At 42.3% G+C, this 14,920-nt stretch overlaps 1 protein-coding gene across 3 annotated transcripts; it reads left to right on the forward strand.

Annotated features, from left to right (window-relative positions):
* Positions 1–1,998: 1,998 nt before the first annotated feature.
* TAGLN3 (transgelin 3) lies at positions 1,999–13,878 on the forward strand. Of its 3 annotated transcripts, none has more exons than XM_062572546.1 (5): positions 1,999–2,194; positions 3,095–3,317; positions 4,197–4,371; positions 9,045–9,147; positions 13,332–13,878. In XM_062572546.1, the coding sequence occupies exons 1-5, from the start codon at positions 2,142–2,144 to the stop codon at positions 13,471–13,473; spliced, it is 696 nt and encodes a 231-aa protein (XP_062428530.1). In that variant the 5' UTR covers positions 1,999–2,141; the 3' UTR covers positions 13,474–13,878. The 3 variants fall into 3 exon arrangements, with proteins under 3 accessions (XP_062428530.1, XP_062428550.1, XP_062428540.1); XM_062572566.1 differs by having other exon boundaries at positions 2,103–2,194; positions 3,136–3,317; XM_062572556.1 differs by lacking the exon at positions 1,999–2,194 and adding an exon at positions 2,245–2,714 and having other exon boundaries at positions 3,136–3,317.
* The last annotated feature ends 1,042 nt before the right edge of the window (positions 13,879–14,920 follow it).

A 14,920-nucleotide genomic window follows, 5' to 3' on the forward strand; every position in this document is an offset into this window, starting at 1 on the left:
GTGTTTTGCACAGAGCTGGTGCCCACCAGCTTATCTCCTGTTTCTCTCTGCGTTTTTTGGGGTTTTTTTCTTTTCTCTTTTTAAAGCTGATGGTTCGTATGACAGAACGCTGCTGCAAAGCACTTTTCTGCATGTGCTGTCGCTTTGGCTACGCTGAGATGTGGGTTTTGCCTGCTTCCAGATAGATGGCCTTCCGGGAGATTTTTTTTTTTTTTTTTAATCTTTGCTGTTTACTAATCACAAGTTGCATAAGTTGGAATCTTACTAGGGATTCTAGAGGATACTAGATACTAGAGGAGTTTGGGAATTTTTTGGTGATTACTGATAACACGCTGAATAGTTCAGTGCTGAGAACATATCCTTGTACAAGCAGAATGAAAATATACCTGCTCCTTGGTGATTTCTCAATTACAGTCACAATAAGAGACCTCCTAGTTAGCCAGCTTTCGTCTGTTTAATGTCTCATGTTGTTTGGTTCCCTAATTAACATGTCATGTGGTAGCCAAGTCTAATGTATTACAGAGCTTTTAGTAAATTGCATTAATACTATTGCTTTTGAAATCAAAATTATTCTATTGTTTTTCCTGGGGCTGAAGTCACAATAGCAGCCTTACAATTTGATTACTCCTACTTTGAAAATATTGGTACAAGACTGGCATTTTTCCAAACCTCTGCAACTTTCCCAGGTTTCAAAGCCACATTAAAAATCGGTATCGATGGACAAGATGGCTTTCACTGTGCGGAGCGATCCAATGAGAACAGGTTGCGTAGCCAGCGTCAGGCGGGAAGGGGGAGACTTCTGCTGCGCTGCTTGCGGGAGTTAAATTACTCGCCCCTGCCCCCAAGTCAGCGAGTGAGCTGGAGGCTGACACGAAGGTGCAGCACAGCTCTCGTGAAATCCCCCTGCAAGGGAGCACTGAGCAACCTGACGTGACCGGAAACGGCCAGGCGACCCCGAGAGCTCCCCTTTAAAGGGAAGAATGCAAAAAGATGTGGCAGTACAAAACAGAGTTCCCTCTTCTCTGTGGCACCTTGCAGAGAGGAAGGCCTTGCCCTTAGCCGCTGCCTGCCCGGGCAGGCCAAACCCCGGGGCCGCTTTTTACTGCTGCCACTGGGGTTCGTGCGTCCTCCCGTCCCGTCCCGGGCTGGGCCGGGCCCTTTGCTCCCGCGCGCCGAGGCTGGTCCGTCTGCTGTGCCTCTAATGGCGCGTTCTGCCGGGCGGAAAGCGCTCGAGCGATGGCCTCGCCGCCCAGCACGCCGAGTTATGTAATCCAATGTTTCACTGGGTTTTAAAACTGCCAGGGCGCAGGCCAGAAAGCACTAAACGAAACGCCTGTGGAAGAGAACGATGAATTAGGTCATCTATTAAATTTTTCATCTCTTGAGTCTGCTCAAGCCCAGGAGCATCCCAAGCAGCATAAATCTGAGAATTCATGGCCTTAAATAAGAAAGTAATGGATGAAGAGGCCATTATGAGATAGATATACAAGGAGTTGCACTTTATTTATTCATTTACTTATTTTTTTAGGCAGCAGAAAGAGTTTCACTGGCAGAGAGCTGACTGTGAATCCCCTTGGTTTAGAAACCTTATTGTGTAGCAAACTAAATACTATACATTTACCAAAAGGTAACTATTTTATAGCAGGTTTGATTTACAGCATGACTGGAAGACATTTGAAGTCTGGTGCTGCTCAGAGAGGAGTAAAAATATTTTGTTTAATAAAGGATAAATATGTACAAAGGAGACTGAAGTAAAAGTCTCTTGGCTTACCGTGCTTTCCTTCACTTCCCTCCCATCACTGCAATGCTACAATCAAAATTTAAACTACTGTACGTGGGCATAGCTCCCTTGATTTCAGTGCGAGTGTGCTGACTCACACCAGCAGAAAATGTGATCTTTATGCTTTACAGTATGTTTGCTAGTTTTTGCCGGTTCTCGCTTATTTTCAATGGCTTATTTCCTCAGGATACTATTTGACAGCCTAATATATACTGACGACGGGGTGATTGCCTTAATATTCTACCTACCTGCTTTCTCCTCCTTGACTTTGCATCCTGTTATCCCCCCGTCAGGACTCCCTGTGAGCGCTTGAGCAGCGGGCAGGAGCAGTTACTTTCCACGCTCTGACCATGCTAGCATCATGCTGCGGAAGACAGAGAACAAGGTTTCGCTTCTACTTTGCAGAAGTAATTTGTATGTATTTTATTTGCTTTTATTACCTTTGTTTAGTGGAGCAGGATCCAGTGAAGTCCCTCTCTTTGTATTTCTAGCTGCAGGGCACTGGGGTGCTTGGGGCAGTTTGGGTCAGTGTAGACTGGGGGAAGTAAAACAGAGGCTGCGGGGTGGCCAAGCGCAAGGCGGAGGAAACGTGCAGGAAAAGAGCCTGCAGATGGGCGAGATAAACAGGACCCCCCCACGGACTGTGACTGAGTAGGCAGGCCTCTTTGATGGCTCTTAGCAACGCCCCTGCTCTGACCCTCCTCATATGCGAGGAAAATCAAATCAATACACTGTTCTTCAACCACGATGCTGCAGCAGCAGCAGCAGCAGCAGCAGGGCGTTGTGGCAGCCTTCGTCTCCTCTTAAATTCGTCGACGCTTTCCAATTTGCTGATCTCTGGATACCCATCACTGCTGAGGAAGACCCTGATTGCATCTCTAAAAGGATTCCTTGAGCTCCCATGTGTAACCTTCCTCCTATTAGAAAGTATTAGGTAGGCAATTTTAAAGTGCTTTTGGATTTGCAGGCAGCCTTAACATTGATCTGAAAACTCTATTGTATTCTCTGTAATCAGAGCAGAAGCCTCTTCTTAAAACCTACCCTGTTTAAAATCTTCTTTTTCTACTTACTCTGTTTCTGTGGGTTGGGGGGGAGGAGGTTTTTTTATTTTTTTCTTCTTTTTAAAGAATTTTTTAGCTGGTGTGCATCTTTGGAAAAGGATATTCCCTCTTTGATCCCTCCCTTGTTCTGCAGAACAGCTCTAACCGTTGCCATGCCGTTACTTTCAGCATTGGTGAACATCTGTTCAACTGTGTAGCACGTATAGCAGGCTGTTCACTCTTTTATTATTTAATTTTCTCCTGTGTACTTCAGAGCTGCCGACTGGAACCCACTAAGTTCTGTTCTGGTTGCAGAGATGGCTAACAGAGGACCAAGCTATGGCTTAAGCCGAGAAGTTCAGGAAAAGATTGAGCAGAAATATGACCCGGAATTAGAGTCTAGGCTTGTGAACTGGATTATTATTCAGTGTGGAGAACAGATAGAGCATCCTCCGCCCGGAAGGCAGCATTTTCAGACCTGGTTGATGGATGGAACGGTAAGCGTTTTTCCCAATTCTGTACCTGCCTGTGTTTACATATACACGGGGAATTTGTATATATTATCATCTGTGTCCTTGTTTTCTGTTTTCATCCAACTAAATTGGTCAGAGCCAGTATAGAAATACATATCTTAGCAGCTGACTGATTTCCTTTGGAGGAAAGAGGAAATCTTAACCTCGGAAAATAATTATTCTACTGGTGCACTGGGATTAGTACAGTACTTATGATTCTTATGAGTCATGTAGTCTATATATGAGTATGACTCATTCCTTCAGCACCATTTCTCATGCAGTTAGATCTGTTTTAAAATCGGTGTATGCTTTTTTGTATAAGAAATCAACATTGGTAGAGAAAGGTGAATAGATGCAGAAAATTTGTTACAGTAGATTGTCATAACTCTTTTCTTCTTGGAAAGAATTCTGTAGCTAAAACATTGTATTTCATTGGTTTATTGAACAACAGACAAATGCTGCTGTTTGCAGAGGACTCTTAAGAATAGGCTAATCATTGAATCTCTGCCAAAGTGACTTTAACAATATTTCAATTGACATTGCTTATTTTTTTGGCCTACGCATGTGGGTTTCTTTTCTGTCAGTTGTTATATAACCTTTAGCAGTGATTGCTTTGTTGTTTCCAGCAGATTAGGATTTATTTGGTCAGCCTATTGCCATCAGTTAATGAAAGCTTTAATGCATTTCTAATATACTTTGATTATTATCAATTGAGGTTTTCTCCTCTTTGTTTTTAATTGAAGAAATTATGTCCCTGACAAAAACTGACCAGGTCAAACCACTTTGCAGCATCATTTCATGTGCAGAAATTGCCTTCTAGTTTGGTGACTGCTTAATAATTCTGTTTCTGTGTTTGTCTCTCAGCTGTTATGCAAGTTAATAAACAGTTTACATCCAAAGGGAAATGAGCCCATTGCAAAGATCTCTGAATCAAAAATGGCTTTCAAGCAGATGGAACAAATTTCTCAGTTCTTAAAAGCTGCTGAAATCTACGGAGTAAGAACAACAGATATTTTCCAGACAGTGGATTTATGGGAAGGTAAAAATAATAAACTTGACATGAGCTTGCAGTCTTCATTTTACTTGCTTTGATGTGTTGTAATGGTGCATTTTGTCTAAGACAGGTTCTCTAATGTAATTATCTTTTGTTTCTGTTTGCCTTACCTCATTACCATGTTCTTCCAGTGGCGCATTATCTCCTCTGAGGGACAGACGTTACCCTGAGGGCATAATGGCTAATGCATTATCCAAAAGCCATCATTCTGACAGAAATCCACAGACCTAATAAAACAAATGTTCCCCATGCTAATTATTTGCAAGTAAACAGCCTCTAACAGCAAATATAGAGAACCTTCTTTTTCTGATGACGGGCTTTTATTGTAGTTTTCAAATTATAAGCAAGGCTCAAATTAAAGCTATAAAACTCATTCCCAAGAGCACATACAGCTCTTTGGAGCTTGTGAGGGCTCACTCATGGCTAGCTAGAAGCAAAGCTCGCTACTGGAATATAGGGGACTGTGCAGAGATGTTAGCAGAGCATCCCTTACTAACTATACTGTCTTTTTAGAAAGGTCACTATGGAAGCAGCAGAAAAACTCGGAACGCCCCTGTGGTTTTGCAGTTGTGGAGGTGAAGGTTATCTCCATCCCATGTGGGCAGTGGAAACTGTTTTCTGGTTCCTGAAGAGCTGATTCATGTTCATATGGCTGCTTTTAGCCACTTCTGTGTTGATGCATCGCTCCCGGTGCTCAAACTAAATATACTCTATATCCTGGGTCTCTCTGGACAAGGAGGCGTGTAATGCTTCACGTGCATTCAAAGCAGAGACAGCTTCAGGGTAGTGAAGGGCAGGTGTTGAGAGGTGTGAAATGGCCAAAAATCCACAAAGGGAATGAAACAGTGGGAGGAGGGAAATAATCCCTGGGGAAAACTGCTCAGGGTAGTAGGAATAGGAACATGCAGTGTCAGGACACAGGCTGTCAAGACATGTGGAAGGGATCACTCCTCTGAAGGATGGCTCAGTAAATGAAGGCTTTGCAGATGGGCTAGGGAAGGATGTACCGACAGCCTGAGCTACTAGGATCGGCAGCGTTCTCAGGGTACCAGGCCTGCCTGACAGATTTTACCTTTGGGCACAAGGGCAGGATTGTTTCTTACAGTTCAGTCTTCAGTGTTTCATCCAATCTTTACATATCTTAAATGAAGGGTTTTTCATTTCCCTGGAATAACACCCTCCCTCCCTGCCCCAGCCAAGCAGGCTGCTGAAAGGAAAGCTCCATCTATCTTACAAGGGATGGAATTAGCTCATTTCAGATGCTGTTCTTGGCAGTCTTTTGCATCTCGTAATAGCTTCACACCATGCAAGTGAAAATACAGTACATTGATTCTTATGATGAAAAGGACTTGCTTTGAAGAGAACAAGCTCATAATGATGGTGACTGTCCCCTCATTTTTCTTTCTTTCTTTCATCACCTTTGCTCAAGAGATGTAAGGAAAAAAAGCCAGTAGCTCCAGATGACAGGAAGCCAAAACACAATCCCCCAGCTGAGAAGGGAGCCATTGGGAGCCATACAAGGCTTGTCTCTACTGTTATTTTAGGACCTCCCAAAATTATTCCATATCTCCTTACTTCCCCATTCTGTCTTCTTATTTCCTTGGCTCATTTTGGTGCTGAGATGAAATGCTTTATCACTCCAGGAATGAGCCTGTACAGGCTTTTTGCATCTAACTGTAGCTCTGACTTCTGGCATCTCTGCTGTTTCAGGGCTGAATCATCTGAACCCAGGTGCATTAGCTGTACAAAAAGGACAGTATTTTCTTTGCTATTTCATAATTATGATACTCCTGTTTTTCAGAAAGAATTCTCAGGCCATAACCTGTTTGGAAAGAGAGGAGTTGTCAACATATATTTATAGGGAAAGAGAAGTACGTGCAACTGAAAACCAGCTTCTCTCTGGCACTGATTGTTTTCTGGGAGCTTTTGATTTGAGATTCTTAGTAATAATTAACAAAAAGTATTTCAGGAGGCAATCTGGTATTGGCTTTTCAAATTCACTTATTCATCCGGTGCATTTTTCTTCATCCGTGTCTTCTTGGTCCAGAAGAAGCATCACTTCTCCTCTGGTCCTTTCTCATTTGAATGTACTGGGCTGAGAAACTTTCCCTAATCCATGCCCCATGTATTATGTTCACAGTTTTTTACCAGCTTCTCCCTAGTGAGGGAGATTTCCAGAGAACTAAGAGGCAGAGGTAACTCTAGATAGGTGTCCAGCTTTTACAAACAGCATTTCAGAAACACTGTGCAGATCAATCTCTCTCTTTGGGTCTGAATGTGCCCCTTTCTGGACTTGGCAATGAAGGCCTTTCAGCTAGATTTCCCCCAAAGAAAAGAGATCCCTTCCAACAGATTATCATATGAACCAAACAGAGGACCCTTCCTTCCTGTGCAGGCAGGGCCAAGGTCCTCCTTCAGGCTGTATTAGTCAAAGCACACTGCAAAGGACATTGAAGCTGCAGAAGAAATGACAGAAGGAGATACAGCGAATATGCTCCTGTTAGCATGGGTCCCCGCAGCCCGATTCAAGGAGGTAGTGGCTTGGAGGGCAGACAGGAGACCCACAGGGCTTTCTTGTGAATGGTCAAGTGCTCGAGCCAGCGGGGAGGTGCTAACTGCAGTTTTCTGAAATGCCAGAGTCAAGTTTGGCTTTAGAGAATGCCTATGCCTTCTTTCAAATGGCTGGAGTGTTAGGTAACTTTTTCAGCTGAGATTTAAACCTCCCAGCTCTTTTTATGCCCATCCCCAAGCATGATATGAAATTTCTTGTAACATCTGTGGCCTCTTCATACCCTCTTCTTCTCTGCCTCTCTTAGCTGCCTGTGTCCTTTACTGAAAAAGGGTAAATGTTGCAAGACGAAGAGATTTAGGGTGTTCCCTCATCCACAGCATCCTTCACTTGCAGCAAGGAGGCCCTGCTTTGCAGTGCCTTGGCTGCTGCTTTGTTTTGTCACGTGGCCTTCGCTCCTACTCTGTTTTTCCCTGCAGCGTCTCCCACTCGCCACTGACAATTAAAGCAGAGCTGAGTGCAGAGGGTGGGGGAGGCTGCCAGATGGCTTAGTGAGGCTCATCACGATATTTTGCTACCCGTCTTTTGTTTCTTTTCTTTTTTCTTTTTTTTTTTTTGCACCTGCCATTATTGTTCAGCTCATTCACTTTTAAATACATCTTTGTATCCCTCCTCATCCTTGTCATTCACCGCACTCCTCGTTCTATGGGAGGCATCCCAAGGACATTATATGTGGCATCTGTTACAGCATATGGTACATCTGCTGCTTTGGGGATTTCTGAGTGTTTTTGCCTCACGCTCTTCCATGTGTGTTTGTGTACATGCATGTGAGAGATGTTGGGCTCTTCAGCTGCCCTCTCTTAAGCAAGGACCACATCTCATGTGGTGTTTGTGTTAACAAAGACAGTAAAACAAGGATTTGGGATGATTAACTGTTTTATGAGCAAATGGTCCCCTGCAGATAAGACTAACGTAAACTTTAAGAGGCTATATGACAGCCACAGTTGGAAACTGCTAGACATTTTCAGCTATAGGGTGTCTTCCTCACCTCAATCAATGCTTTATGCTTTTAGGTTTGAATGAAACAAAGCCCTGAACTTAATCTATGTATAATTAGGGAGATGCATAGCATAAACGCATAATGTGTGAAGGCTGCTTTCCAGTACACAGCAGCCAGTCTACAATGATTTTCCTTAGTATTGGTCCATTGGAGGTATTTCTGAAGTCTATCATCATCATGTCTCTAGTATCGCATGTTTTTATGGATTTTTTTATTTCTCCTTTTGAAGAAATTGAACTTGAATCCTCTAGAAAGCTTTTCTCTCTCCTTTGATTATGGAAAGAACCTAAACAACTAGTGGAGATGAGATATGTAACTTTTACTCGGCTGAAGATGAGATGAGCTCTGTGTTCTTGAAAAGAGGAATGGAGTGGGATAAGATAAGGAAGGGGAAAGTGGAAGAATAATGAAAGAATGAACTGTATAACAGGATCTGAAAGTATGAAACTGCAGAGCATGGATTTTTGGTAGTCTGAGAAAGGAAGCCATGAAGAAGGATTTGGAGACTGATTTGGTGGGTAATTTGTGAAGGATTGATGCAAATTGCCTGTGCAGGACTTCTACAGGACTTCTGTGAGCTCTGTTGGCACATGGACCATCTGCAATTGCCAAAGGTTTATGGTGGGATTGGTCTCACCCTTTTACCAGAGAACAAAGTGAGATGCAGCACAGTCTTCTACTGCCCTGCCATCAGCCACGTTTTCTGCACTCAGCAGCATTCAGTATCTTCCCATTGTGTGTGTCAAAGTGATCTCTTCTTGTGGCAAAATTCTGCCGACAGAATTATCGAGCATGACTTAAAATAGCATGGAGGAAAGACATTAAAATAGTAATAGGTCTGGAAACCTGAAAATGCCTGAATTGTAAGTCTTGCTTTAACACAGTCCCTTTGATAGGTTTCAATAAGCTCTTCTGTGTCAGTATCTCCATTTCAGCATCTGCAAAATAGTATCTATAATATTATTACTGCACCTTCTTAGGTGAGTTCAGAGAAATAATTAACACATTGGATGAAAAAAATTTATCAACATGCCAAGATACTTGTTGTGCAAGGCCTTCTTGTATTAATTTCACTCTCTGGCTTTCTAGGGAAGGACATGGCAGCAGTGCAGAGGACCTTAATGGCTCTAGGCAGTTTGGCAGTGACTAAGGATGATGGCTGCTACAAGGGGGATCCATCCTGGTTTCACAGGTAAAATCTAAAAACGGTTTCCCGGAGCATCTTCCACAGGAAGCTGGTAATGTTGTCTGCCTTTAGGCTTTAGGAGTGACTTTAAGGAAATATAATGGGAAAGGAAGAGAAGAACCTTTCCAAAATAGTCTTGAAATAGAGAGGTTTTCTCTCTGGAGTCTGGAGGAAGAAGCAAATACCCAACCAAGCAGCAGCATTTTATACCCTTCACAGGTTCCCAGCTTGTTAGCATCACTGCTGGGCTCATTTCTTACCATATCTTTCTGGCCTAAAATTACACAAATGCTGTTGGGGAGAAGCCCCTATGGGAGCTGTGTAGCACAGCCATGCTGCCACCTCTACCCTGTAGCCCCCTCATTCCACCATACACATCCCTCCTGCTGACCTGGAGGTGGGAAGGAGCCACTAGAAACAGTATGATGTGTGTACCTCATCCAGCTCTGGGCTCCCCTGAAGCCCTCCCTTGTGAACATGGCTTTTAGAAGGGGGAGTGAGGTGGAGACCATCCTAGACAGCCAGCTTTTGGCGGTGCACACTGGGAGAAAGCAGCATCCTGCCGCCAGTAGCCTTTGTACTTATTTCTCTGTACAAGGGGTCTACACTGATCCCTGAAGAAGAGACATAATTTTCCTATCCACCAACATTACCCCAACTCTTATTCCTTAAAAGGACAATGACAATACTTAGGAAATTCAGCCCCTAGTTTTGGTGACGTCCATCTATTGAGCAGCTCCAGCTAATCTTCCGTATCCATTTACGAGGAAAAGGAAATGAAAGCAGTGCAGCTGCTTGAGCTACACAGACAGGTGTGCTAAGAGTGTGTCTGGTAGCAAAGGCGTACTTTTGCCTCACATCAGATAATAGACAGAAAGACGTGAAGACCAGATTGCCATATATGTCAGCAGGTAAACCCTCATGTAGAGCCCTGAATTTCCTTCAGTTATTAGCTCATCGTTAGCCTTCTGTGGGATGAAGTTGGCAGGTCTGCTGAGCGCACATCTATGTACCTAACAAAGAGAAGGCATGAAGCCTTTCTCTTTTTTAATCTAAACAAAAATGATTTCCTTCCCTAGTCATCCTTTTTTTCTTGTGGAGTAGCATTTATCTGTGAGGAATTCTCTCTCGTAGCAAAAATATTTATTTGCTCTAAAATTTGGTTCAGCTAGGGAAGCTGAGATGAAGGGATGATAAGAAAAGCAACTCCTTCCACAGTGAGCATGCCTGCCCCACTTGCGTATTACTGAAATGAGTTTCCACTATCCAAGAGTACTTCTTACGCTGCAATGTCTGAGGCATGTTAGCAAAGCGAGTGCTTGCTGCTTGTTTTTTTGCTTCCTTTAATTTGTCTGATGTCTACGTGAGCAAACTTCACTTTGTTTATGTTAAAGCTTGAGCTGGCTTAAATGAGGCTAAAGGAGACCTGAGTTTTAAGATGCTCAAACTCCTGTACAGTCTTTATATAAAATTAGTTTAAATTAACTTAATATAATCCACAAAGAGATTTGTATTTATTGACTATAATCAGTTTTAAAAATCAAACCCAGTTACAAGCTTTAATATAAACCAGACATGAAATCACTATGAGCCAGATAGGCTTACTTGTTTTATATAACTAAAACAAATTCCTACAGGGAAAAATTAATTTTCATCTGTGGATGGGAACAGTATTCATCAGCGTAACTGTAGATATGATCACTTCCATCCTTCCCTGTCTGTCCTGCTTGTGCTACAGAGCTATTGCAGCCTCTAAAGCCCCAGTTTATAGACTGCTGTCTTAAGGAAAACTGATCTTATTTCCTTAAGGATCTTAAGGCAGATCAGGAGCTGTTTGCTGAGTGACTTTGCTGTCCCTACAGGCCAATCATGTCCCCTCATTGCCACCCAGCATTGATCATGAGTCAGGGCCTTCAAACTGATTCTTAATCTTATTAAGATAAATTGAAAGACGTCAAGATTAAACAGAGTAAGAGTATTCATGCAGAGCTCTATCATGATTAAGAAACACCCACGCTTGAACTAAGCTGTTTAACTTTCCACTGGCAGTGTCTGACATACCCAGTTCCATCAGGCTTGATTTTCCCCTTCTCATATGTTCCAGCGAAGTTTGTGGATCCACGGCTGTGTATTATCTTGCAGTTTGACAGTTATCAACACTAGTGCAAAGATGGCAAAAAAACTATATCAGATCTGAATGGTGGTATTTTCCACTCAGTTTGCAGTAAAGCTGATGTCAGGTGGTGGCAGAAGAGGCCAAACAGAACTTGAAACCTGCTGAACCTCGAGGGGAGCAAACTTGCCCTCTCCTTTTTTTCCTGCAGTCTCAGAAAAGGCCACTTCCAGCAACCTAAAAACAAATCATAAGTATGTGCTGTTATCTGTTAAAATCATCATATGCTGAATGCAGTGCTTATAATGGTAAAATTAACTCAATATGATCCAAACTGTCTATATACTCAACTGTTATTAGTATATCCAGACTTCCCTTTGGGCTCTTTTTTTTAAAAAAAAAAAAAAAAAAAAATCTTCTTTGCAGTTCTCATTTCTTCCTGTTCTTAATTACATTTCAACTTTCTGTAGTGAACAAATTACTCAATAACATGGCTGAAAATACTAGGAGGAAAAAGGGGAAAGAAATAGAATGAGTTCCTGGGATTTTAATTAAAACAAAGGCAGATACAGTGAACCTGAAATTCAATTAGGTAATAGGAGTAGTTCTAAAAACATCCTCTCCTGGAGATTCTGGCAGCTGTTTTCTGGCCATGTAGGGATTCTGGAAAAGAAATTAAGCAGCAGTGAGACGCTCCATGGCATGCTTTTTGGGAAGAGGTCTGAGATCTGACCCTGTGATGGGCTTCTATAAATCCTCTTATGAATCTATACATTAATACTGGAGGTCCATCCTAGAAAATGACAGGTTGGTGATGGTTTTCAATGGATGTTTCTCACCTTTCTGCTGGGCTGGGCTTCTAGCCAGGTGAGGGTTCTCCTGCAGCATCCTGAGCACCCTGCGCCTAGTCCAGCAGGGGAAAGTTTACGTGCTTTTCTGGACTCAAGCCAGGGCACTCAGCACAGTGTAGGATCAGACCCTCACAGAGGATTATACTGATGGTTTTCAATCACAGCAGCTGCCTAATCTAGGATTCTGATCTAATGGTGGAGTGGGGAGAAGCAGGGGAATTGTAATGTGATGCATATTGCGGAGTAACCTGATCCCAGGACAAATAGATACTGTGGAGAGAAAGGTCCTACCTGGGTGGAAGTAGAGTCTGGTGGATTGAAAGCCTCCCTCAGTTTGGGTCTCTGTTGATTTTTATAGTCTAATTGGCAGCAGCAGACTGACCCTTCTCCTTTTTAAATGACTTGTTTCCTCCAACTTATATGTATGTAAGATTAATCTAAGATGAATAGACAGTTTCTCACAAGGCAGCAGAGTACAAACTTTTGTGCCACTTCCTAACAACCACTTTTGCCCTTAGTGCTATTTTCAATGAAAAAAAATGGTTCTTTTAAGTTCCAATAAAGGTTCATTGATCTAAGGGCTTATGAGACCACAGATACCAAACAAACGTGGTCAGTATGTTTTGACAGAAGATACAGGATTGTCATATGGTTAAGACACAGGTGCAAAGGCCAAAATCTAATGCTTAGAGGAGAGATCTGGGAACTGCGACAGAGGCAATTTTACTGTACTGGGGGTAACCATCGTCCATTCTGTGAAAATGAGCAACTCGCTTCTCCATCCCATTGTATCCTCAGGGTACATTCAGCGCTTATTTGCATCACTGAACCAGATTATGCCAATGCTCTAGATGGATACCAAATTGTATTACAGCACAGGTAAATGTCTCATTGATCAGACCCCATGGAGCTGTATGGCTCAACAATATACAACATTATATGAATATTTTACCTATCACAGTTGCTCAGGAAGTCCTGGGAGAATCTTGAGTATATAGTAAAGAAAAAGCCTGAAGTATTGTGGGTTTGAGCAGGACATTGCTTCTAACTGCAGGAAAGCAATTAACCTAGCCAATATTGTCTGCCCCAAGGGATGGTGAAAATGAAATATTGCATTGCAGAGGGAACATTTATTAACATGAGCCAATTTTGAATTGCTTTTCATGGTCATCTGGGCATATGCAGAATGATGGTGTGTGTTGCTTTTTTTGTGTGCATCTGGACAGGAAAGCACAGCAGAATCGGCGAGGATTTTCAGAAGAGCAGCTTCGTCAAGGACAGAATGTAATAGGCCTTCAGATGGGCAGCAACAAAGGCGCATCACAGTCAGGCATGACAGGCTATGGGATGCCAAGGCAAATTATCTAAAAGCATCTGCCTGTAGAGAAAACACTCCTTCTGCAGCATGGTCTGATTAAGAGAAAAAAAAAATGCAGCTCATTAGTTCCTTTTCTGCCTGTTTTTTTAATAGTTAGTGTGCTCTAAGATTTGGCATATTTTTGTTTTGGTTTGTTTTGGTTTGGTTTTGCAGCCGCAACTGTTCATCTAGGAACACGGGTTTTTGTGGTGGTGTGTGTCAGTTCACAGCACGTGTGCACTGCTGCCTCCTCTTTCACTTCTGAACTATGCAAAGACAATTATTCTGTATTAATTTATTTGCAAACTGTTATCTTCCATATTTGTCTCACACCACTCATATCTCAACCAGTAACCTCGTTCTTCAATTCAGTGATGATATTGTTTGACCTAAGAATAAAGATAATTAAAACTGCCTCTTAGACTCATTCTTTAAAGGAGATAAATGCAATTAAAACCAACCGACACATGGTACGGTCCTGAGGAGTTAAATGTTTTAATTGATCCATCTTCCTCATCTTTAACCCAGAGCTTACTTTGAGTGGCTTCTTGCTATCATGTTTACAGTCTGTGTTATGTACTTAATTTAACATTTGTCAAAGGCACACCCAAATTTTCCTAAAAAGAGAAAAGATCTATTATCCTGAGTCTGATTTGTGTGGTTTCACCCAATTTTGCTCAGATTTGATGACACTTTGCAAAAGATTAATTTTTCTGAATGCAATGCAAACCTTATGTCTTCATCATTAAAGCAGAATCCATGAAACAGAAGTGAGAACGGGTTTTGCCTTGTGATAGTTGATACCATGTCAGGCAAATTGCTGCAAATCAAGGTGTTCTAAATGCAAAGAAAGAAATAAATGTGCCAGAATGTTTCTGACTTTAAACACCCCTACAGTTCAAGTCTGAAGAATTTGTTATGCTTATCAGTGTGTGTTTTTGTAAATTTGGTTAGGAGTTCATTTCAGAACAGGTCTCTGGAGAATCAGCAGCGGTATTACCTGATGGCCAAGTCATCTGGCCACAGAAGCTTGCAAGAGCAGTTCCACCAAGTTAGTGCAGCTTGCATTGCTATGTGGCATATATGCTCAGGGGAATCACATCACTTTCCCTGTAGGCTTTTCCTCCTATTAACTATTTGTCAGCTTCACTGGCAAAGCCCAATCACTTCTTTCCTAAAGGCAAGTAGAAATGTGTGATTACCAAACTTTGTGTATTTTTCAGTTCTTAGGCTTCCAAGAAAACCTAAAAATGTAGTATCTGGGAAGGCAGCAGGTGAAAGGTAGCCTGCTCTGATAGCTAGCTGTTTGCTCACATACATAAGTTGAGGTGACTTCAGTCCTAGGTCTGAACCCTGCAATGCAAAATGGCAGCCAGTTGTCCACTAAGTAGCCCTGGGAGACTGTGACTCACAGATTGGTGAGGCTTCAGAAGTTACTACCACTGTTTAAACTGAAGG

This window comes from Rhea pennata, chromosome 1 (genome assembly GCF_028389875.1).
Source record: "Rhea pennata isolate bPtePen1 chromosome 1, bPtePen1.pri, whole genome shotgun sequence".
Classification (NCBI taxonomy): Eukaryota; Metazoa; Chordata; class Aves; order Rheiformes; family Rheidae; genus Rhea; species Rhea pennata.

What these genes read in the sequence shown, in the direction of transcription:
- TAGLN3 (XM_062572546.1), top strand. Translation starts at nt 2,142, where the DNA reads ATGCTGCGGAAGACAGAGAACAAGGTTTCGCTTCTACTTTGCAGAAGT. An exon ending in CTACTTTGCAGAAGTAATTT is followed by an intron (nt 2,195 to 3,094) that starts GTATGTATTTTA and finishes TGTGTACTTCAG; the next exon opens with AGCTGCCGACTGGAACCCAC. An exon ending in GATCCATCCTGGTTTCACAG is followed by an intron (nt 9,148 to 13,331) that starts GTAAAATCTAAA and finishes GCATCTGGACAG; the next exon opens with GAAAGCACAGCAGAATCGGC.